The sequence below is a fragment of the Mastacembelus armatus genome, chromosome 10 (genome assembly GCF_900324485.2).
Source record: "Mastacembelus armatus chromosome 10, fMasArm1.2, whole genome shotgun sequence".
Taxonomy (NCBI): domain Eukaryota; kingdom Metazoa; phylum Chordata; class Actinopteri; order Synbranchiformes; family Mastacembelidae; genus Mastacembelus; species Mastacembelus armatus.
This window is the reverse complement of record NC_046642.1, coordinates 17,254,647-17,279,942: the sequence shown is the minus strand read 5'-3', so window position 1 is coordinate 17,279,942 and position 25,296 is coordinate 17,254,647. Positions and strand designations below refer to the sequence as shown.

The 25,296-nt window shown below is 40.3% G+C and overlaps 1 protein-coding gene across 9 annotated transcripts in view; it reads right to left on the bottom strand.

The window, feature by feature from the left end:
- Positions 1-2,351: 2,351 nt before the first annotated feature.
- The window catches only part of ablim3 (actin binding LIM protein family, member 3), a 40,985-nt gene continuing 18,040 nt past the window's right edge, over positions 2,352-25,296 (bottom strand). The window contains exons 3-23 of one of the 9 annotated variants that reach the window (XM_026330612.1): positions 24,341-24,524; positions 20,623-20,738; positions 18,718-18,844; positions 18,484-18,577; positions 14,298-14,385; positions 14,055-14,113; positions 13,876-13,947; positions 12,415-12,576; positions 11,503-11,532; positions 11,278-11,404; positions 10,052-10,147; positions 9,687-9,737; positions 6,580-6,714; positions 6,302-6,372; positions 5,913-6,081; positions 4,810-4,839; positions 4,388-4,443; positions 4,108-4,174; positions 3,993-4,003; positions 3,824-3,904; positions 2,352-3,534 (exon numbers count right to left, since the gene is read on the bottom strand). In XM_026330612.1, coding sequence (XP_026186397.1) covers positions 3,421-3,534; positions 3,824-3,904; positions 3,993-4,003; positions 4,108-4,174; positions 4,388-4,443; positions 4,810-4,839; positions 5,913-6,081; positions 6,302-6,372; positions 6,580-6,714; positions 9,687-9,737; positions 10,052-10,147; positions 11,278-11,404; positions 11,503-11,532; positions 12,415-12,576; positions 13,876-13,947; positions 14,055-14,113; positions 14,298-14,385; positions 18,484-18,577; positions 18,718-18,844; positions 20,623-20,738; positions 24,341-24,524 — 1,940 coding nt within the window. In that variant the 3' untranslated portion in view covers positions 2,352-3,420. Of the gene's footprint in view, positions 3,535-3,823; positions 3,905-3,992; positions 4,004-4,107; positions 4,175-4,387; positions 4,444-4,562; positions 4,609-4,809; positions 4,840-5,912; positions 6,082-6,301; positions 6,373-6,579; positions 6,715-9,686; positions 9,738-10,051; positions 10,148-11,277; positions 11,405-11,502; positions 11,533-12,414; positions 12,577-13,875; positions 13,948-14,054; positions 14,114-14,297; positions 14,386-18,483; positions 18,578-18,717; positions 18,845-20,622; positions 20,739-24,340; positions 24,525-25,296 lie in introns of those variants that run through there. The other 8 variants (XM_026330613.1, XM_026330615.1, XM_026330616.1 and 5 more) reach the window with 8 other exon arrangements.

The following is a 25,296-nucleotide window of genomic DNA, read 5'->3' as shown; positions in this document are numbered from 1 at the left end:
GACACATGAAGGACTCCCAGACTATGAGAAATAAGATTCTCTGGTCTGATGAGACCAAGATTGAACTTTTTGGTGTTAATTCTAAGCGGTATGTGTGGAGAAAACCAGGCACTGCTCATCCCCTGTCCAATACAATCCCTACAGTGAAACATGGTGGTGGGAGCATCATGTTGTGGGGGTGTTTTTCAGCTGCAGGAACAGGACGACTGGTTGCAATTGAAGGAAAGATGAATGCGGCCAAGTACAGAGATATCCTGGAAGAAAACCTCTTCCAGAGTGCTCAGGACCTCAGACTGGGCCGAAGGTTCACCTTTCAGCAGGACAATGACCCTAAGCACACAGCTAAAATAACAAAGGAGTGGCTTCGGAACAACTCTGTGACCATTCTTGACTGGCCCAGCCAGAGCCCTGACCTAAACCCAATTGAGCATCTCTGGAGAGACCTGAAAATGGCTGTCCACCAACGTTCACCATCCAACCTGACAGAACTGGAGAGGATCTGCAAGGAAGAATGGCAGAGGATCCCCAAATCCAGGTGTGAAAAACTTGTTGCATCATTCCCAAGAAGACTCATGGCTGTACTAGCTCAAAAGGGTGCTTCTACTCAATACTGAGCACAGGGTCTGAATACTTATGACCATGTGATATTTCAGTTTTTCTTTTTTAATAAATTTGCAAAAATTTCTACATTTCAGTTTTTTTCTGTCAAGATGGGGTGCTGAGTGTACATTAATGAGAAATAAAATGAACTTTTTTGATTTTGGCAAATGGCTGCAACGACACAAAGAGTGAAAAATTTAAAGGGGTCTGAATACTTTCCGTACCCACTGTACATCCCAGGCAGAATCACGTTTCACCCTCTCAAACAGAAGAAAACACATTTCCAAATGTCATCTACACTCTACACTCCCCTGCTTTAATGTTGTGCAGCATATCTCCATGGACACTCTATATAAACAGCTGTGCAGAGATTGACCATTACCTATACACAAAGCACATGTGCACACCCACAACACATATTGTACACACAGAAGCCCTAAACACATCTCAGTCAAATGAATTACAGTGATGTTGTTAAAAAGGGGAATTCCACTTCTTATAGGGCTGGTGCCCTATATCTGATGAAGCTGACTGTTAAAATCACAGATAAAATCAATTCATGAAGCACTGCAGCACAGCACCATGAAATAATTCATTAAATAGTAAATAGTAATCTTCCTTTAACGGAAGAAAAAACCTCCAGCAGAACTGGGCTCTGTTTGGGCGGCCATCTGCCTCGACCGGTTGGGGTGAGTGGATAGAGGAGAGAGAAAAGAACAGCAACAATAAAGCATCACAGATATTCATTTCAAATTTAAATTAATTATACATTTAAATAATTATCTATTTAATTAATTGTTTATCTATTTAAAACATTTTATATATTATATTCATCTATGTTTTCAAATTTTAATTAATTGATGACATTTAAATCATAATTTACCAATGTATTTATTTCATTTTGGCACTTTTGGTCCTCCATAAAAGAAGGTGCGCTTCTCTGCTGCTGGGTCCTAAAGTCATCTGCCTCATAGAGCTGCTGTCATTGCTGGCATAAGTTAGAACTTCTTCATTCTCCTAGTTACATGAATGCTCTGACATGTTGGCAGGAAGTGTGATAAGCTTCTAAAAATGCTTTGCCTAATTTAAATAGGCAACTTAGCTCGAGCAGAACTTGATTAGATTAGCTTAGCATAAAGACTGGAAACAAGGGTGAAAAACAGCTCCTACTGATGGCCTATCAACCAGCTTCTGTAACATACAGAACAAACCAATAAAGAAGACTAATTTGTAAAACATATACAAACTAAACAAAACAAAAAACAAGCAATGCCAAATGTAAATACAGTGGTGTTTAGGGGAGGGGCTGTTTTGAACTATTTACACTTTGGTATTTATACAAATTACAGAAAATAATGTAGTAGGCATAACAAGAAAACACATCTATAACAAGACACAATTTGTCATTGTGCCAGTTTTAGAGGTGCTAGGTGATTTTTTTATTGTTTTGCCTCTGGACAAAGCCAGGCAGGTTACTGTGAATTTATGCTAAGCCAAACTAAATTGACTGCTGGCACCATGCAGGTAACAAATTTCACATACAAACTAAAAAGTCATATTCATCATCCGGTCTGTCTCAATATATCAGTGTGTTCTTTTCAAAATTGCAAATTATATATTACTGTATTACATGCATCTAGTTCCAACATAAAAATAAAAAAGAGGAGGCTGATTTTGACTTGAAGTTTAATTTTTAGTGACAAAATCAAAATAACAATATTCAAAAGAAGTAAAATCTTCAACAACCCTGGGTTTTTGACGTGGTAAATACCTTGCAGAACATTTCATTGTGAGTGAATATAATATCTGCAGCTACAAAATTATTGTATTATCATTCTAAAATAATATAAATAATAGTGAACGTAAAAGTATGGACATTTAGTCATCATTCTATTGCAATAAGCTGAAAATGGTGGAATGGGAGGACTGAATTGGAGTTTCTTTATCTATGAAATCTATTGAATTGCACATTATTTTGTCATACATCTGCACAGTGAACTGCATCTATTGGTGACCTCTGAACTCTTAACCAGTGCAGGATCTGATCTGCTAATCTGAATATTTGCATTCTCACTTTGGTTTTTCATTTTCACATAAATCAGTGCAGGTCACACATAAAGGTACAAAAGAAAAAGTTGCGTTCACCTCAGATTGCTTCTTGCTTGTTTCTATATTAATTAATGTAAAACAAAGTAATAAAGTATAAAGTGTAAGAGCAAAAACAGGGGAACAGGTAAACAAAATGCAGTGTTATAAACCAAAGCCAACTGATGTTGTATGTTGACACACTCATTCATTTCATCTCATCATTTACACTGATAAAGTGTCATAAATGATATACTGTGTCTACATTCTACTCATTCAGATTGCTGGTGCTGCACACTCATAATTAAGAGAGCATAACAAATAAGGCAAAGCCAAAATTCTCCTCAATATATATTTGTAATGAGGCTCTGGGCACAGGCGTCCCCTTATATGCGCAGTCATGCCTTCCTCCATCCTTCAGGCTTAACAAAAACACAGCACTACTGTACTACAGTCTATTGCTTTCAGTCCACTCCAGCACACAGCCAAAGTTACACTAGCAACCATAAAACAGTTTATCAGTCCATCTGTGCATAATGTCTTTGTGGCTTTCTCTCGGTATCCCAAAAGTCCACGCTGGTGTGACCAGGATTTGGTTCATTGTATGAGGAGATCTAGAACAGGTTCTCAGCCATGGCAGTGAAACTGAGTAGAAGTTTTCCCATCTTTCCTTCCTATGGTCAGTTAAATCTGAGGCTCTAATTATGGCAGTATCCTACAAATGCCCATAAATAATTAAAAGAGTCGGGCCTGTTTCTTCAGTTCATTCCTCTTCCACAGAGCCAGTCGGTCAAAATCCTCCACTGTCATACCAAACACTTGGACAAACTCCTCAGGGGACAGGTGGCGCTGAGAACACAGGGACAAAGAGATGAAACAGTTATCACATTAAGACTCATATTCATCTACCTGATTATTCTATTAAACAGGTCTATAGCTGAGACTGAGGACACAAAGTTTCTTTGTAAAACTTCGGGAATTTGAGAGGATTTAGAAATAACATCAAGACAAGAGAATAGGATAGGATGTTATTTTGCTGAGGAACCAAGTAAATCTTGGCTGCAGCACTAGTTTTTAAATGGATGAAGACCAACTTCTTTTCAGGACCCTTTAATTTATTGACCCATTCATAACTTACCTCCAGTCTGGCTCTGTCTACATCTTTGGGCAGTCTGTTGCGCCCTCTGGTGGTGACAATGAGTGCTTCGTAGGGGTAAATCTGCAGAGAGGCAGAGGCAGAGATGCTTTGAGACACAATAACACTGGGTTAATTTAATCAATTATGTAAAAGAACATTAGAGCCTTACCTTGTATTCTGCTGGAAGAAAAGATAAAAACAATCAAGTCAGTACACTAGAAAAAAACAGACATAATTGCTTCTGTTTAATATGGGGGTGGTGTTTTCAATTCATATTAAATTACCTTTACTTCCCCAGTTGACTTCGCTGCCACTGTCGTACTGGTACTGATAACAATCTGCACTCTGAGGCTGCAAGTGGAAACAGTTAAACAAGAACAGATATAGGCATTCTTTGAACTAAATTATTTTGTATAAATATACAGTATAAGCTTTGGTTATAAAATCTGATTTGGACTTCCAAAGGAAACATGCGCAATAAAAAAGACATATTCAACATAAATAAGACAGAGACATATGAACAGCTAATCATGTCATGTTATGTCATATTCACTATGTTCTCACCCGCTGGATGCCGTTGCGTCCGTACCCTGGTAGTGAGGCAGATTTACAAACAAAATCTAAAATACAAAAAAAAAAAAAAAAAAATTACTGTACCTAAGTCAAGCCAACAGTTGCTTAAATGATTTTCATGTCTTTTGTGTCAAATTTGTGCCAGAAGATGGCGTTCATGACTAACCAAAAATGTTCTTTGAAATTCCAGCTGTGTGGATGTGATGCTAGAGCTTGGTGAATGTAAAATCAGTGAGTCGAGAACACATATGCAGTATATGACCCAATGCCAACCCCATTCAAAAACTAAATTTAGAAACATTTATGATTTAAATAAATAACAAACACTAACTCAGGTGATCTATGCAAGCTAAATTGTTGTATGTATGAATACATGACTGTAACGTATGAATGAAATAAAATTATAAACTCACCACTATCAGTGCTGTACTGAGACCGGGGAGCTGTGAAGTTAAAAAGTCATACAATTAGATGACACAAAAAAGCACAAATTCTGCATTTTTAATCTACCCTAAACTAAATATTCTAAATATTATAAAATTATTATAATATTATAAAAACTATTGGATATTGGATACACCATCAGGCCTGAGAGGAACACTAAAACATAAAAAGTCAAAAGTGCGATAAGGTAGAAAAAGGCCAGGGAAGGCTGGTTTAGGCTGAAGAAGAAGAAAAGAAGAAAATTCACAAACACACCAACAATGTGTGCTTCAGCATTTATTCCTACTACAAAATCTGTATAGCTACAAGCCTTTGTTGCCACATCCACCACAGCTAGCAGTCTTGTTCAGTTGTGTCCCCTCCCATGTGAGAAACAGCTTTAATGAGAGATCTTAATGCTCATAAATAAAACAGGATATGGGACAGCAGCTGTGAGAGTGAGAGAATGAGATAAATAGATGGATGGATGGATAGATTGTTAGCAGAGCAGAATATAGAGCACAATATCAAGAGAGAGAAGGAGAAAAAACCAGGAGTGCGCATCCAAGGTGAAGAGGGAGATTGTGAAAGAAGAGGGTATAGTTGGATAGAGATGAAGACAATCTAGAGTCTGACTGCCAGGCTGAAATATCACTCCCAACACCCTGCATGACCACTGAAGCTTGCCCTTACAAACAGAAACAACTGGTGGGTTCAGGTCTGGCTTTTTCACATCTGGTTGAACATTATGTTTTTAATGGCTTGAAATATCCAAAATCAGTGTGGTTCTCTACAATGACAGGCCAGGTGCTGCCCTTGCCTAACACAGACATGTCACCAGCTGTTCTCCCCTCTCATCATCTTTTGTATGTCAATGAACCGCTCAGGCTCCTCTGTGACCTGCATCCACAACCTCACAGCCTTTGCCTCAAACTCTGATGACAGCATATACTGAGGCTCAAATAAGCTGCTGTAGTGTCATATGCGAGCACACTGGGACAAACATGGCTGCACAGAAATATGGTTGCACAAACATGCAGACAGAAAATGACACTAAAGACACAGATGCGGAGGGGGCAGGGTGGATCCTTACAGCCATTGACAGTGTTGTTATACACCGTGGTGCCGTAGCCTGTAGTGTTGAGTGTTTCCTTGCTACCACTACGAGAATTCCTCGCACTGCCCCAGGGGTCGTTGTCATAGGAACCAGATCGGGCTTTCATCTCCTCCTTTAGGATCATCCTCCCGATGCCACTCCCGATCTGAAAGCAAATAGAGCAAGGAAAGAAGCAGGACGTAGAAAAGAATGCACCATTAGTGAAATCTGCTAATTTTATGTACTGATTGCAAACATGTTGAGGATGGTTTGATGAAGGATGGTTTAGATGCCAAACCATAAAAAGTGCGTTATTTATGGGTGTTTCTGAGGATTTCTGCCACGCAATGTTGAAGAAAGGAAATTAGAAATAATGAAACCCTTACTCTTTGAAGACTGTGACTCCAACTCTCTTCATCTCCTCCCGTTGAGAAGCGTCTTCTTGGCGCCCAATAGGCTGAAAAAGAAAAAAAAGAAAAGAGATAAAAGAGATCCCCTCATACAAATATAGAGCTCAGAGTGGAACGCATTAACAAAGTGGGAGAGCAACACAGCTTTACAAAATGATCTCTGCTTCTATGTCTGTGTTTGGTCCAGCAGAAAATGAAAAAATGCAGCTTACATTGTAGCTTGTTCCTGTAAACTAAGACACTATGTTTCATACCCTTAGGGGAGCTGGTGTATGGGTAGTAGTCAGGTTCTGACTGGTTGTATGGCTCAGGAGAGTAGGTGGACAGTCCGGAGGATCTGAGGATGTCCTCACTGGTCCGGCTTTTGGTGGCTGCATCCATGTGATAGTCTGTCAAGAAATGGATCAAGTTAGGAGAAAAAAGAAAAACCAAAATAACTGGTAATTATGTTAAAAGGACAATTTGACAGATTGGGAAATATGCTTCTTCAATTTTTTTCATAGTTAGAGTAGAAGATGCATATCACTCTCAGATCTGTCTGTTAGGGTTAGGGTTTGGTTACGATTAGAATTAGGTGGAAAAACGACAAGTTGTCTTTTTCAGGGGTTTATCTGTATCAGACTGTCTGTTGAGCTGGAGCAGTGAATTCCTCTGCTAATTACTTGGCAAGTTCACAGTGAAAAGAACACATGCAAACACAAGTTTGCTCCTCTCCTTATGCTCTTAATGTAAACTAACGATATCCTGGCTCTACCTCATCTTGATCAGATAAAACAGTGGTACATGCATTCTTTTGTAATGCTTGCCAAGACCATCACATCTTGTTTGTTTTATCCATAGAAAAACTGCAGTTTGATAATTGGTTAAGTGTCAGACTATTTCTGGTTGGGTGTTTCTGGAGTCTCTTTTGGCTATCTGACAAGCTCATAGTGAAGACTAGACATTTTTGTATATTTTGGATTCATTAAAGAAGACATGTGTTTATTAATTAATTCGGAAACTTCCCATCCAACTCTCACTGTGACCGCTATGTCATGTGCCAGACTGTTTGTAGTCTAGCTGCGTGACAATGTGACAACAATGCTACAAGAAGTGACTGTTTTTGTATGAATGAAATAAACAGTGGTTAATTAGTGAGCTTTGTATCTTTGGAGAATGCCAGATATGAGACTGGCATGACATGATCTCACAAAAATTAATAACTGTATTTCCCAAAACTTCAAACTGTTCCCTTAATTCAGCGTATTGCAGTGTGCTAAGGAGGAAAATGTGTTAATGATCATCAGATAGCTATACAACTAGAGAGTACATTTACTCTGCAAATCCAACGTCATCATCCCACCATCCCTGTCAGAGGAGATCAATACTTCAGCCAACAGCATGAAAATAACCAGCTCATTATCGAGTCCAATTACTGCTTGGCCTGATGCACACAGTTGTGTGTAAGGTTTGTAAGGTAACAAAAATGATGCCACTTTGCACTAAAGCGCAGTCAGTGGAAGTCAATGGAGGAGACATGCAGTGTAATGTCAGATAGATCACTCTTCACTCTGTTAGCCATTAGCCATGCCAGCCCCAGTGCACGATCCATTGAATTCCTATATACATGATGAATGACACCAATGGCAGACATTCTCAGTTTCAGCTCGACAACAGGACGAGCCGCTACGCAGACACACACATTCAGACAAAAGTTTGACAGCGGTTTGGAAGTTCTGTCAGAGGAAGTGACTTTGCACATTAGTGACAAGGAATGACAAACACATGAAACACAGACAGATGTGATCTACCGACAGCAACAGGAGGGAGATACTTACTGTGGCAACGTCACCAGGGAAAGTAGAGCACAAGGCAGGGAGGTGGGGTGGGGGGGGGGGGGGAGTGAATATAAGTGATCGGATGCAATAAAAAATAAGTGAAAAGAAAAGGAAAGCATTATTGGAACATCCCAGAGAGCTTTATTACCCATACCAATCATAAGGACAAAGCCCAAAACCTGTGGCTTCATATAGCCTATTTTCTATACATGAAGCAAACTTGTTATCTGGATAGTACATAACGGGCCATTGATGCACACAGAGAAACAAATTCAAGTGTGCCTGTTATGACTTTGGTTTTATCACTCACTTGTGTTTTCTATTAATATGATTGACTCTTTAGCAATAGTTGTTTCATAAGGGATTAATATCACAGATGTTGGAGTATGTGCTGAATGTCAGTATTCTAACAAGGCAAGTTTTAAAAATCTGCCATATAAAGTAGGGGTTAAAATGTCGATTAATGTGAAAAATGTAAAACATTATAGCCAGTGATGTACTAATTATAGATGAGTAACATACTGTATAAGGGTGAAAGAATCTATAAACGACACAGTTCACTAAGCCAGAAATACCAACACGTACAATACAGAACATGCAAGACAACAAGAAGATAAACTATCCTCCATCAAGAGAGAAGTCCTGTGACTGTCAGCTGAAAAGCCCCCTCCAGTGTAATGTGACTGTGGGATAGTGAATCTCTTTCATATGAGTGTTTATACTGGATCACAGTATCCAGATGGCTGAAGTGCATTTAAGTTTAATGTCTTGTAAAAATAGATAAAACAAGCATCTTGTGTTAACCATGCTGCCATGCTATTTCACTCAACGACCACATAAATCGACACAATTAAGAAATCAGACATTTCTCTCGCACACTCCCTCTGTTTTCTACAAAAATAAACATTACAGTTGTCTCCAGATTCTGTCTGTTCCTTGAAAACAATCACAGTAACATCTCTTGAAATCACACACTGACCGCAGGCTAACAAGCCTAGACTGAGAAAATAAAAGTAGACTCCACAGCAAATATAAATTCCACTTATAAGGCAGTTAACTGTGTTTTGTTCCAGTGCTCTTTTCTGTTCTGTTGAATTGTGGGTCCTCAGACTTCCATGTGCTCAGCACCTGTCACGCCTGAGCAACCTTTACTTCATGCCTGTTCCAGTCCTATTTGCCGACAAAAACCTGTCGTGCTGCAGGGACTGCACGCAGGAGGAGGAGTGTGCGTGTGCTTGTGGCATGCACACTAAACATCTTTTCCATTACTAATGCAATAAATCTAACTGATCCTCATCTTCAATTTTTTAAACAGTCCTTACAAGTCAAACTCTATTTCCTTTGTGCGTTTTCAAGGACAGGATCAGTGCTTACTTTCCCATTTTGTTTGTGATTACTTCAAATTGGATCCAAATTGGAACATCAATGCTAATCAAACATCAATAGGTCAGTAGAAAGATCTACATCGAGTACTCAAACACAGTATGACTATGGTAAATTGACAGAAGGACAGGCAGGCTAAGGCGGGGCTAACTGCACTGTACCAGTTCGCTTATAGATGGGAGGCTTCCTGTAGATGTTGGGGTCCCCTGTGGCTGAGGAGAGAAAGAGGAGATGGAGAGGTGAAATGTGGGGGAGTGAAAGGAGGACAAATGTGAGTTACTGTTTTTCTGTGTATTGGGTGGGGAGATAGGAGGCAAAGATGTAGTATGAAGGGAGAAATATGCCAGAGCAACTATGTGCTGTATAAAAATACAACTCACATTTACACACCCCCTCATTCCTATGGACCTTAAAGGGACCTTTCTGAATGAACTGCATTAGTGAATAATGGCTGATGAAAGCTTCTCCACACACTAAAAAATGCATGAGATTATGAGAGGTGCAATGAGGAGGTGAGGAGTCCTACCTGGTACATGAAAATGTCTAGGGGGCTGGTTTGTGGTGGGGGTGCTTGATCGCCCCTCTTGGCCATAATAAGGTGAACTCCTGCCACTCTCAGAGCCTGCAGCCAGCCACAGCCAATCACAGCAAGGGAAATATGAGCATGAAAGAAGGCCTCAGCACCTTCAGATGAACACTAACCAGCCTAAACATTCATTCAAATTACAAAGTGACATCAAATAACTTTTCCACTTGTGTAATGACAAAGGTTATTGTTTGTCCACTTATGTAATTACAGTGTCAATGCACATGTGTAAGAGTTATCATGAAATGGCAGCCAAGGAGCAACTGCAGCATGACATAGCTAAACAATTAAAAATCGAAGTGATGGGAAAGACATTTTTTTCTATATTCGAAATCTTTAGTTAACGCTGACATTAAATGACGACATATTTGCTGTAAAAATGACAGTGGTGATGACAAACATGGAAATGACAAGCACTTTTAGCTTTTTTCAAGGAATAGTTTGACAATTTGGGAAATACAATTATTCACTTTTTGCTAAGAGTTAGATGAGAAACTTAATACCATTGTCATGTCAGTACACACTACAATCAGCAGCTGGGGAACTTAGCATAAAGACCAGAGGGTAAAAAAAGAGCTCCTCTAAAGCTCACTGTTGAAAACGACATATGTAGTTGGTACAGAAAGTGTTGTGGTTTTACTGACTGAGTGGGACAATGTTTGCCTCAGGAACACTAACTCCCTCAGGCAACATCACGGTGACAAGAAGGTTTCAGAGGTGCTGGTACTCCACACTCCTTTTTGCTAACTTCAGACAGAGCTAGCCATACTTCCACTTCAGTTTCCAGTCTCTGTGGTAGGCTACCCTAAACAGATACCTGCATTAGCTTCATATTGAATTGGCGAGTACAAGTATGGTATCAACTGGTGACCTGTCCAGGGTGTACCTCTGCCTTTCACCCAAAGAGAGCTGGGATAGACTCCAGCAGATCACTGGGACCCTAATTAGGAATAAGCGGGTATAGATGATGGATAGATGGATGAATGGAAGAATGGTATCAATATTCTCATTTAGTGCTCACCAGAGAGTGAATAAGTGTATTTCTCAATTCTTTTGAAAATCATTCTTCAGCTTGCAAGCTCCATAGGCTTCACAGATCTGATTTATTTTGTTTATTTTAAGACTGATAAACTCTCAGATTACAAGTAGAATAGCATCAGACTAACCAGGGTAGCCATAGTGCTGCGGAGAGCGAGGCATGATGGGCGACATGCCTTGACGACTATATGTCGGTGAATCAATATAACCTGGACTGGAGCACCGTCTCTGCTTCATATCCAGGCTGTCGTAGTCCTGCAAAAACAAACAAGAGAGATGTGAAAAATGGGTTTAAAAAAAGCAGGCAAATCTCGCCCTATGTGCTCTGGTATGGTGGGACGAAGACCTCTTACCTGAGAATAGGGAGAGAGAGTCCCGAGTGACTGGAGAATTAGTGGAGAGAGAAGAATTAATATTTGTGTTATAGCAGAGAAATACAAGACAACCATTAGAATATACATCATGTTGACTAAGACCACAAGAAAGGACCAGACAGTCTTTTCAACTTTAATCTACTGAATGCTTGTTTTATCATAGGTGAGTGATTGTATAGTTTTCTGTATTATAATTTTAGAACAGTTTGATGATAAAATGTATATTGCTCGTATATTTGTCTACATTTCACAAAAAAATATTCTTATTATTTTTACAGGAATTTATGTATAATTGTATTTATTTATTTTACAAGCTAGCAGTGTCACCCTGCTTCCTCTCTTTAATGGCTTTTTGGCTCAGGCTTGTTTCTGAGTGGACAGATAGAAGAGTGCTCTCATTCTTTGCAAAAGTAAATGTTTCCCTAAAATATCAAAGTAAGTTTAAATAAGACACTTTTGTAACAAGACATTTACCAGAAACTAAAACCTGTGAATTTTGTAACTTCAGACAAATTTAAGGTAAGATGCACCACAGTTCTCGTTGTAAGTTAAAAAAGAAAAAGAAAAAAATAAATGAAAACTCAATAATGAAACTAGCAACTGAAAATTGATTTTTTTTTTTTTCAAATCCAATTTTCCATCCCAATATTTCGATAATTTTACCAAAAATACAAATTAATCAATACAAATACCAATACAGTCCTGGATAATATTTAATTTTTTGTGTAATAAACAACAAGACTAAAGCACATTACTGAGGTGCAGTCAACACACATACACACACACTTCCTATCAGCACAGCTCCATGTAACAACTAAAAGTGTTTCTCCTAAAAACAGACCAGTGAGGAGATTAGTGCTGATTTTGGCCTGGAGTGTGTAGCAGTAGTACCTCCCCATAGCTGTAAGTGTCTAGTCTGTCATCAGAGGTGTATCTGTGGTAGGGCTGGTATGAGGAGGATATGAGGTCTGGCTGTTGGACCTCATATATGGCCTTGATCTTTGGCAGGGCAGCTAGGTCCTTATAATCTAGGATCTCATTGTCCACTCTGGCCTGGAGAGAGGACACACACATACACCAACCAAAGACACAGACAACAGCAACAAGCCCCAACATCAACCACATGGACACTGCACAGTAACAAAGTAGAATGGAAACTGCACCAGTTACATTGAGCAGATCATGCAGCGGTGGGAACAAGGAGAAAGAGCTGATGAAGCACACACATGCCGGCACATGCCCATACAGTATGCGTGTGTGTGCGCTCATCAAACGTACACATGTACGCTGTGGAACCTGACAGCAGTGTAAGTTGTTGACCTTCAGGAGCTCAGCATGTGTGAGAAAGAGAGCAGAGGAAGCAAAGGCAGCTAGAGAGGGAGAGGGAGAGGAGACAGTATGGAGGAGACGCACGCTTACACTGCATTTCTCCCTCATCCATCACCTTAAACAGAAAGGTCATTGATTGTGAGCAGAGCTGGCCAGGACTGAACAGACAGCTGTGACTCCTGCTGGCATGCAGATAACTGTGAACATGCTAATGGTGTCGACACAGCAACACTGAGCACACTTCCAAGCAGCACAGGTGGGCCCTGCTCCATATCTGGCTAAACCAAGGCAGGTGTGCAGGTTAAAACTGGCATATGTTTTGCAGAAATATTTAAGCTTTTTATATTTAATATATATTTAATTTAAATTACTAAGAAAAGATGAATAACTTGGCTTCATAGTTAAAAAAATACCAATCCACCACATACATGCATTTCATTTTAACAGTAAGGAAAACCAATTTCAGGAACAAGCCCAACAGCCAAACAGTAAAAGAGTAAAATTAATAATATTTTTGTTGTTGAAGAATTTTCTGTTTGCTATGTTTGCGGACTATAGCTGGTCGCTCATTATGAGCCATCCTCTTGGAACAATGAATCTCTAAACCAGGTTTAATCCAAGTTTTAATCTACACATCTCAGTATTTTTTAATTTGAATATCATCACAGTATAGCATACATATATGCTTTTTGAACACTGACGACTGAAGATGATCGCATATATGGTATTGAAGAAATGCTGTGTTAATCTTGGTAATGGGGATAAAACGGGGATAAAAAGAAGACTAATATGTAAGACTAATGTGTTGATGTAACTTCTTCTTGAAACAATTTGCTGCTATACTTTATTTATACTCAACAACAGAGAGTGGAACACAGACACATGAACAGGCCAAGGGAGTGAGCAGCATCGCAGATTGGTGCCTAATCATTTAAGACTAAGGTTAGTGGTTGTGTTTCTGGTGTAGTTTGGTAGCAGTGGTAGCTAAAATGAGTGAAAGCTGCAGAGTCAGAGGTTACTCACACATATGACCCTACTGGGAGAGCCAATGGAGGAGCCTGGTGGAGAGATGGATGTTTCTGACAAGCGTCTGTGCTGTGAGGTACAAACAGACAAAGAAAGAAAAGGGAAGGGAGAATGCACCCATTGCGGATATTAGTTTTCTTTTTATTTTAACATTTTGATTTTAATCTTTATCTCACCCTGAGTCTCCTCTCTGCCCTCGCTGCCTGCTTGCATAATGGGTGCCACACCTCACATCCTAAAGAAGAGCGAGAGAAAGTCAGACCGGTGTTGGGTGGTCCCAAATGGCATGCATTTGTTTACACTGGCAAGTGTATTACACACGTGTGTGTTCTTGGACTTCTATCCTTGTGCGGACCAGTTTGAGCATAATTTTTTGTGTATTGTACTGGACTGAGAAGTGTATTGACATCGGATTTCACCTGTCAGGTACATTTCCTCTCCCTCTTTGAACATCATGTTACATCGAGCACAGCGGGCACAGGTTGGATGGTAGTGTTTCCCACCCGCCTGCAGTAGAAGAGAAGCAGAGAGCAAGCGAAGACACCATTTAAACTTTGACCAATATTTAATGTTTTAACTTTTCATTTAGAGTAACACAGGGTAATTTAACACACTTATACGTACCCTATCTGTACATTGCCACATATGTTGTAAGGTTTCTTCAGCTGTACAAAACAGTGGCTCTCTATCCCAGGGTCATTTTTTGACACATGACTATTTGCAGCCACAGCCCCAAATACCACACTCCAGCGAAGAGCTGCAATGCATGTCTCAGTTTTACACAGACATCCAGGTGCCTCTGAGGGATGAACCTGCACTAACATACCACTGGTTAATGACACTCTGTTGAGCTCTTTCACACTTATAGCATAAAGTGCTTTCTTTAGTGCTTGAGTGCACAGACTCCACCCCTAATGTTTTTCTGAAAAGACCAGGGAGACCACCCATCACATATGATGACTCCTCCAACAGAGATTTAAAACCAGTTTCTTGGCTCAGCATGGCAGCAGTTTTTCATAACCCAACTTATCTAAACCCTTCCAGCTTTGTAAATCAATCTGTTGTGACAATTCTCAGTAGAGCTGAACATCCTGAACTGCATAAGTGTATTATGAAACAGACTTTCCCCCCTTACATTACCAAGCAGCTAAGAACAATTCTCCATGAAAAGTGCTCCACGCACAGAGGACAGACTGGAAAGAAACAAGAGGACTGTGATATCCATGCCAGCTACCTCCAGACGAAACAAGTGTTTACTGTAGGGCAGGTTATTCACTCTGTGGAGGAGCACAGATGTTGTTTAAGCCAGAGCTGCTGCTCATGGTAGAGGAGACACTGTGTGGTCTGAAGGCAAAAGGTTGTTCTATGACTTTTGAGGTCAATCAGTCCCTAGCTCCCTTTTGATATAGGATATGTAAAGGACAGCAGATCTGGTCCAGTGAAATCCTACTCAGAAAAAATGTACTGTTCACTTGAATGAGAGTGTCTAGAGGTTCTACAATAGTAAGCCCCTGTCAGAGCATTGGGGCAGTCAGATTGCCAGACAACTGGAGCTGGACCCAAGTCCATCAAGACAATCGGTAACTGACTCCAAACGTCAAAATTTCCCAGAAAGACAACTAAGCACTTCTACGTGGGGAGGACAAAAGAGGAGAGGAAAGGAGAGGAGAGGAGAGGAGAGGAGAGGAGAGGAGAGGAGAGGAGAGGAGAGGAGAGGAGAGGAGGTGTGACTGAACATAAATTACCATCATGAACAGTTTCACAGAGTGATGGCTAATCTACAAATTGTGCCCCCTCTTGAGAAGGTCATCATCACCATATGTTTTCTACTATATATCACCTGACCACCAATCACCTCATTATATATTAAGACATCATTGATACCCTAGTTTATCAGGGCATTGGGATTGGTGTTTGTTTAATTGTTATAATTAAAGCAAAGACCTCTGTGGGTCACATGATGATGATGATGATGTGTGTGTGTGTGTATGTGTGTGTTACAGAGAAGAACGGTAGTAGGTGCCCAGGAAACGAATGACATAAGAGCAAGATGCATGTCCTTGGACATTTGAAGCACTCCAGAGAACACATAGTAACACACGTGGCACAGGTGAAATGGACACATGATGCAGTATGATGTTACTGAGCCCATCCTGTCCAATAATACAGTCCAGTTCAGTGTCTCTGTGGGGTTGATGACTGAGGCATGGCCCCGTCCTGTCACCTCTACCTTCCCTGACGTGCCATTTAAGATATTTCTCTAAATATAGACTGCTGACATGTAGCTTGTGTCAAGAAGATGTTACAGCTGAACACCCAGCACGATGGTATGTGGTTGCACTGACTTCTGCTTTTCGTAAAACTGATTCTTGAATGTGATCAGGCCTCTTTGATGAGCGTACTCTCTAAAAAATTGCCCATGCATGCTTCTTAATCGAATCCGAGCTGCATATTAAACAATCTATGCTTTCCCTGTCTGTCTCAAGTTACTCTGAAAGGAAAGCCTGGAGAGGATGCTGAAAGCTAGCATTTCCATTTCCTGCTTTCCGAGCAGCCGCACGTTTACCGGCCGTGGTCATAAGGTATCACTTCAACAACTGCTGTTACCATTTCTAAAGAGGCCCTCATTCTCTCTGGTGGCATTAATAGGTGGCTATATTTATTAGCAGACTAGGAAAGTGAGCAACTAAGGAAATAAATTTGAAAAAGAAAAGAAGCTTTCATGCTCTGCTTCCTCTCTTTTTTCTCTGTCTTCTTTAAAACTACTTAATAAACTAACAATGTTAAGCTATGGAAGGTTGGACTGAAGAGTGGCAGATAGTCACAGGGACTGGTTTTTGGCAAGTTCTTATTATTTAAGTGCATTTTGCTGATTACCTTTACTTAATTTTAAATGCCAGGATTTCACTTTTAGTGCACAGTCTTACAGTGTAAAAAATTATTGCAAGTGCATGCGATGTAATAATTGAAAACAAACAAATTACTTATTGACATCTAAGCAGTGTTATCGACATTAACAAATACTTTGACAAAAAAGACTTGTTTACTTTTATGTCTCTCAGCCAGTAATCGTTACTGCTTCTTGGGATGAAAAAGAAAAAGTAAAAGATTTATGCAAATTCATTTACAATTCCACTGAAAATGGGTCAACATGTAACAATAAGCTAGGAAAACCATAAAACATTTATAAATTGCACATTTCTAAAAAAGGTACACTCATTTTAACAAGGGCTGTTGATGAAACAACACCACTATATTTGTAGATAACAAGGAGATCTAACAATTTGAAGAATTTGATTCACAAAAAAAGAAAAAAGATTTCCCTGATAACAACGTTGACTAATTAATCCATTAGAAAAAAGTAAAAGATCACTAAAAATAATATACATTTTAATCAAAAGACAAAAAATTCAATTAAGACCAGTTGCCAAAATTAACACAGTATCTTGAAAGAGCACAGTTGTGATTTCTATTGTTTTCTTGTATGCACCGTATGTTTGGGGAGTAAGTTCTCTGCAGCTGACTGTCTGACAGAGAAATCAGTTGCGTGCTGTATCTTAAAGTAGTGCATCATTATGATATCACAATTTGACAGAACAGAATGAGCTCTATGCATGCACACACACGCACGCACACACACACACACACACACACACACACACACAAGCACACACACGCACGCACACACATGCGCACACAGACACATGTTCAGAGTGTGAGTGAGACATGGAAGGAAAAGAGACCTGCAGATAAAGGCTGACATGTCCCCATGTCTATAAATAGCCCAGAGAGGCTGACAGTCAGGAACAAAGCACTTTACACCAGCCATTCTGACAAGCAAAGGAGCAAAGGGACAACAAGGCCCCATGAGTGTGTATCTGACAAAGTTTTTAACTATGTTCGCTCCCTTTCCCTAGCTCCCAAATGACAATGACCCTCCGGAGACTCTTCCAAAACATTTAATTAGCATCTGCTTTTTATCACATCCATTGTTTTCAACCCTAGTCCCCTTATCATTTTCCTTTCACTTCTTTATCTGCCTGCCTCTGCCCCTATGCTCTCCTCTCTCAACTGTTGACGCCTATCTCTGTTCAAAATTGTCCGGTGGAAGAGCACACAAAGCACAGATGTGAATTTTTATTACTGCAGAATTTGTTTTCTGTGCCTCTTGCTTCAATCTTTTCCTTCTCTCTTTACCTTCTGATCTCTTCCTAACTCCTTTTTTTTCCTTTCAACTCTTTATACATTGTTATGCATGAGTCCAGCTTTTTGCCTCCTGTTACTACAGAAAGCCTGTCCTGCTCAACTGTGCCTCTAGAAGAAACTGAAACAGTGCATATGCTCTTATGACTGACCAGGCTAACACACTGCAGCTGAATGTTTAGTAAAGCTGAACAAAATTTTTGATCACCCTCCAATCTGAAGTCACTTGCTCCCCAAAGCACAGCGGGGCTTAAACGGAGCTGAGGATAAATGCAACTGCTCGACTCTGATAAGGCTGATTACGCTCAGTTAGCACAGTCAACTCCCAATTCGGGATTTCTGTAATGCTGCAGATTTCTGTGCAGCTAAATCTATGTTAGCATCATCTGCTCCTGTTCTCACCTCCAGAACCCTTCCACTGATGTATCTGCTGCATGTCTCACATTTCACCCCATACTGGGCGTGGTAATCTGCCTCACAGTATGGCACTCCATCCCTGCAACACAGAAAATATAAAAGAAACTGCTGTAGTGTGTCAAATACAGTTTACCATCTTTTTTTTTTTTCAACAACAAATATTACAGGGCTATTTTTTACTTGTGTGTTTTGAAATAATGTATTTTTTTACTAACTCACTTGCTGATGTATTCTCCGGTGAGGACCATGTTGCAGGTACGACATCTGAAGCAACTGACGTGCCATTGTTTCTCCAATGCTAGTAGAGATTGACCTTGCTTGATCTCGGCTCCACATCCAGCACAGTCTGGAGGAAAATACCATACGTGAAAAAGAGGGAGCATATCCAAAAGATGAATGGGTACAGAGAGGGAAAGTGGAAGGATACCCAGAGAAAGACAGAAAAGCAGAAACACGGGTGAGGTAGAGGCAATAACAGAGAGAGACAAAGTGAGCCAAGGTGCAATTGTACATATTTAAACACCTTCTGTGCTGCTAAGTGTAGTTTTTATTATCCCTTTGGCACAACCACCTCCTTAATCAATAGCTGTACTAATGTGGGATGCAGCAGAGCTGTGAGTTCAACTGTAAGTACTGTTACACATGACTGAATGCAGGCAAGAAGCAAGTATGAGTGAAAGAGCCCCAGGGCTAACACAGATGTATAACCCCCACACACGAGACATATATGAGTCTCTCTCTATATGTCTTTACACACACACACACACACACACACACACACAAGCATACACACACACGCACACACACACACACACAAGCATACTACACATTCCATTTTCCCTCAGAAAGATGCCCTAGCAGGCGTTATTGACAATTGCTAACACGTAAAGAAAGAAGCGGGACAGCATTAATGCATGGCTGCAGGATATCAAAATGCTGAAAAAAAAGGCCACCGCTCCATTTGTTCCCATTTGGAAGACGTTTGGCTCAGCTTAACCTTTTCGGACCCGGTCTACTGCTCCTGACAGAAACCCGAAGTGTTAAGGGACCACTCCACTTTGCCCTGTCAGCCAAGACAAACTGTGTTGTGCAGTAAAAAAAACTGCTGCGTATAGATACAGGCTTCTGTAGTCAATTTGCCGGTGACAGTGCTCAGACTATGAGGCCAGTATTTTAGATTCATACTGACACACCTGATTTTCTACTTAGTCATTATACTGTTCACATTTTAGCCACAGCATGAAAATGGTATTAAATTATCTACAGTTATGTAACAGAGATTGTGGCAAGAACTCATTAGATATTCACACTGAATGATGGGGTGAAATATTTTGGGAAGATAGTCAGAACTGAGGGTACACCTCATTTTTACACTTGGCAAATGTATTTCTAACATTTCTGCACAAACCAAGCATATATTTGCATTCATAAATATCCTGTTCATATCGCAAAGTTACAAAGGAACAGGTTGTAAGAGTCAGTGCATTACATTTAGTGTCTGCACTGTGTCCCGTCTCATAGACTGCCTCCTCATAAGACAGAGTGATGAACATGTACCTGGGGAGCCGTTTGGATTTTATTCTCCTGAATGGAGTGATCTGGGGAGGACAGTTATTCACTGCCTCTCCACCATCTGTTATTACTGCACAGCTAGTGAGCAGCAGCCTGCTGTCGGCATGCCACACTTAACAAATCATTCACTATCAATCACTATTGCTCTGCCTGTGAAATCATAATATGTCATTTTGTTGCTTTACACTGTAAAGGGAGAAGGCTGAACACATACTGATTTAAAGACACATGTTCATTGTTTAATTAATAAACCATAAAGTACATTAGTGCAAGGCGTACGTGTTGATACAGGAGTATGCGACCAGATGTGCAGTGAATACACCAAATCCATTTTTTCTTTGGATGTTTAGTTTTGACAGTAATGAATGAGGGATGTGTCTGTTTTTGTTGCATAATTCTCAGCTGGCAGATCAGCATGACAGGTCAGACCATAGATCTGACAGACTCTTGATTAGCTAAATGAACTAAATTGGCCCTTGTGGACACATCACATTAGAGTCAGCACAACGTAGTGACTGGTGGACAGAATGGACAGGCAGACGCTGGACTTACGGCTGGGACCGTGGATCTTGATCGGTTCATTTGACTTGACGAATGTGTGAGAGCACTGCTGGCACACACAGTCCTTTCCACTGAATGTCACTCTGTCACCAATTGGGAAGGGTTTACTGAGAAGGAAAAAAAAAAAAAAAGAAGTATTAGAAATCCAGCACACAACAGGAGATAAAATGACTGCAGTTATTCTATTTGTTTACAATACATCCTAGTATCCACTTAACAAATGGGTGCTGGCAGAAACATGATTGGGTGACAGACAGTACATAATACTGCTGACACAAGATGACACAATATGGTCTGACATCATCTATGAACCTGAAAATACATTTGCAAACTGTTGAGGCGACAGGTTAATAGGATGCTGATTGTTGCTGGAACACCTGGCTGCTCTGTGATTAAAGAGCTGATAATGTGACGCTGCCATGGGCTTCTGAAAGGAAAACTGGCTCTCTCAGTGAGAATGAAAACTTATTAGGGAGAGTGTGTGGAGTGCATACTGATCTTAACTGCCTCTTTTGCTCTCAGCACGTCCGCCCAGTTCGCACTGCCTAGATTACTCCTTACACAGCTGGCGCCACCAGGTCAGGTTTTGTGGGCTTAAAAAGTCACACTATGTTAAATAAGAGTAAGTACACACATATGCAGACAAGCAGAGAACACAGCAGCAATGCAGAATTAAATTTACCATATCACGATACATCGGTTTGTCTCTCCTCCTTCTCGTTTTAAAGGAGACAGATTGATTTCTTTATGACTGGAGAGAAAGCAAGAATGAATGGGGAGCTAAAAGGCTTAGGGAAGGCTGTTTAAAAGACATAGACAGCAGTAATCCTTTTACTCCCCCACCAATGCCCAGAGCCGGAGCCAAGACCCAGAGGGAGGCTAGAGCTCACAGTCAGCACACAAGAGTGCAGTACATCCAAGTACACAGAGATAGAGGCACAGAGGCAAGCATGGATAAAGGCTTGTGCAGTATACTGTATACTGCAAAGCCAGGAGTATTTTATAACTGTATCTGTCTGAATATGTGTGCGTGTGAGGTGAAATAGCACATACATCATTCTAGCTTTGCTCCTTAGAGCCTTTTTATTATTCCAAAAGGGATGATTTAAAACAGAAAAGACAGACAAATGAGCCAGCAGAGACATATACACACACAATGCATTCAACAAAAGCCCTGGTAAATACTGAAAGGGGGCACACTAATTGAGGATTGATGAATAGTGATCTTTATTTAGACTTAATTTTACTTTCAGTGTTAAACACATGTTTGTAAACTTCTGTTTTAATGTAACTAACAAGCTACACTGACCAAAAGACCAAACACAGAAAACCTAGAGCCACATGATTTTGATACATAAATCCAGATTTTGAGGTTTGTTTCTGTGTTCACTTCCAGGCATGACAAGCTAAATCTCGTAAATGCATGGAGGCCTGGCCATAGCTTTGCCAGTTTCTAGTCCAACCTAATTCCACTTCAACTTAAAGCTATGATGGTGCAGAAGAGCATGTCAGTCTGTGTCTAACCTTGCCTTCACCTGCGTCTTGCTCTCACTCCCTCAAGACACTGTTGCCTTGTCAGCCTTTTTTTGAGCTTTAAAAATTTACTCTGTTTACATATTTAATGCATTTTCTTTCTTCTTTCAAACTGCCCACAGAAGTAAAGCTATTTCTGGCTTTAGCAATATGCCTTCTGGCTTTGATCACTGTGCTTTTTTTTTTTAATATCAGCATGAGAAAGTGATGACAAGGATAGAGGGACGATGATGAGATAAAGATAAAGACACATGATGTGATGTGCATGATTAAGAGCAGGGAGATGATGACAGAAACAAGAAGGATGAAGAGGAAGTGGAAGAGTGCAGAGAAGAAATGCAGGAGACAAGAAGGAGGAAAAAAAAACAATGTACAAGGACTGCGAGCAATGTGACAGAGGGCAGACGGAGCAAGAAGGAAGAGATTTACCCTTCGGCTTCTCACTGTCTCTTCCACTTGAATCGACATAAACTGACACACACACACACACACACACACTGTCACTGCCAGGACTGCTCTACTGACTGTCTCCAGCCAGTTGGTGTCAGTTCAGATGTTTTTTGTCCACAGCTGCTGGGCATGACCACATGTTTATCAGCCAATGTCAAGCAGACAAGCATTACTCTCCTGAAGGCAGGTAAAGAAAGATTGCTCTTATGTAAACCTTAAAAGGAGGGAAGGAGGGTGGGCGAGCACAAGAGACGGGTGTTCCCACATGCTGTCCATGAAAAAGAAACCATTTTAGAATGACACATGAAAGAAGAAGAGAGCGACAAGAAGAACAAAATGTTGAAATAGACAGATGACCCAACTGGGATACTAACTCTTGGTTCATTCAGGAGGAGCTTAACATGAACACTGATGGGAGGTCAGAGCAGAGATGGCCTACTTTTACTAAATGTAACAGTGTGAAACACCAAATCAGCTCTCTTCTCTGGGCTCTCAACTAAGCAAAAATGACAGACTGGTGGAGCTTCCCAGTCACAAATTTGTTGATATTCAGGAGCTGAGTTACGACTGGTTTGTGAGCTGACTGGCGTTATCGAACAGACCATAGGTAAAGTATCCACTTTTGCATTTCTTATTTTTAAAAATGCAACTGGTGAAATGTCAGTAAGGACTGCAGTGTCATCTCCTCTATCAGGTCGTGAATCCTAATGAATCCTGTGCTTCACCACAGTGCACAGCCAATAAAGAAGATTATTAGGATAAAGAAGTGATGAATTCATCTGTATAGTATGCAATATGTAGATTGTTAGGCTTGAGTAGCAGGGTGGGCAATATTATTATTATTATTATTATTAAGAGGATGTTTAAGGATAAAATAACCATTTCCATTGTATGTTAACAATCTATATAGAACTATATAACTATGTATAACTGCAATTTCTCTCATACTGTGTCCATAATAAGCTAAGTCTCTAAACACACCACTTTCTTTCTGTACATCTGAAAGTGTCAGCTGGCCCTATACTGTCTTTGAGCAAAACAGAGATTTCTACATTTGTAGAAACACTGCTGCTGTATATCACAGACAGTATGCTGGCATTTCACTCATAAATGAAGTGTCTCATCATCGTCTGATCAGCAAAAAAAGTTTACTCTGTGACAAAGCCATAATTCAAAACTTTCACTGCTCACTATAAACAATGCAAGGAGCAAAGTGTTTAAGGAATACAGGAGCCAATCTCAGCTAACATTGGATGCGAGGCAGCATGCACCTTAGAAAGATCATCAGCCTGTCACAGGACTGACACATAGAGACACACAAACACTCACATTCACACCTAGAGGTAATTTAGAGTCACCAATTAACCTAATCCTAAACTGCATGTCTCTGGAACGTGGTAAGAACCCTGAGTACCTGGAAAAAAGCCCACAGAGGCACAGGGAGAACATACAAGCACCACATAGAGAGGCTTCGAACATGACACCTTCTTGTTGTGAGGCCACAGTGCTAACTGCCACACCATGACAGTAGACCAGACCATGACAGTAGACCAGACCATGACAGTAGACCAGACCATGAATACTTATGTTACATTTGTTATTAAAACAATTCATTATTATTAAAACCAATTTCAAATGAACTTTTAATATTCATCCCTTTACTCACCCATGTACTACTGTAACCATTTGCTTGTTGAATGTGTGTTGTATAGCGATGCCTGTTTACCTGCAGACACTGCAGACAAAGCACTTGGGGTGGTACGTGCGTCCCAGAGCAGAGACCACCTCTCCTGTGATGAAGCTGTCACAGCGGTCACAACGTGTGCCATACAGGCGCTGATAGTCTGCCGTACAGATGTACTCGCCTTTCTTCTGGAAGAAGCCAGATCGTGCCAGGTCACAGTTACACACTGTGGAGAGGACAGGTGAGAGAAAATAAGAGAGCAGAACAATCAAAAACCCAAAGCTAATGGAATAACCTGTGGATATCAGAAACTATATTTTTAGCTTCTCATACTTGACAAAACACACTGGGGTTTCCATTTTTTTGTCATGTGCTCTCACATAAAATCACATAGCTCTCAGGGGTACTATTTTTCTGTTTGTCAGGTTCCATTAGACTTACGTGTGGTCTTTTTTCAGGCAAAGCACCTTCCCTTCTACCTGTTTGTGTGTACTTGGTTGTGGTTGTGTGTATGTTTGTCTTCAAATATGGCTGCTGGGAAGTTATCCAGACACTAGTGAGCCAATTTGCTCTGATGGGAATATAATGAAACAATCAGTGGAAAAGTCATTTTCTGCTAAACAATGTGAAGAAAGAGACAAAACAATAGACTGCAAGTTCCCAGCATCATCGGAGCATCGACTACAAACTCATTACATACCAACTGGGATGACACCAGAATCATTCTCTGTGTGTTTGCATGGTGGCTACTCAGTTTGTGTATGCGTGTGTTCCACATCCACCTTACTATGTAACTGAGAGTGTAACAATATAGCTAAAAGGTGTTTATATGGATCAGTCGCCAATATATGGTTGCTGGTCTCTGGTTTCTCTTAGTCTTTGTGGTTAAGTAACAGGAAGGGTTGACACTTATTAAAACTATTGACTGGAAAAAATGCTGTGACACATGGTGCTGAAGGCCACGTATATGTGTACTGCATAAACAGTCAAAGGGATGT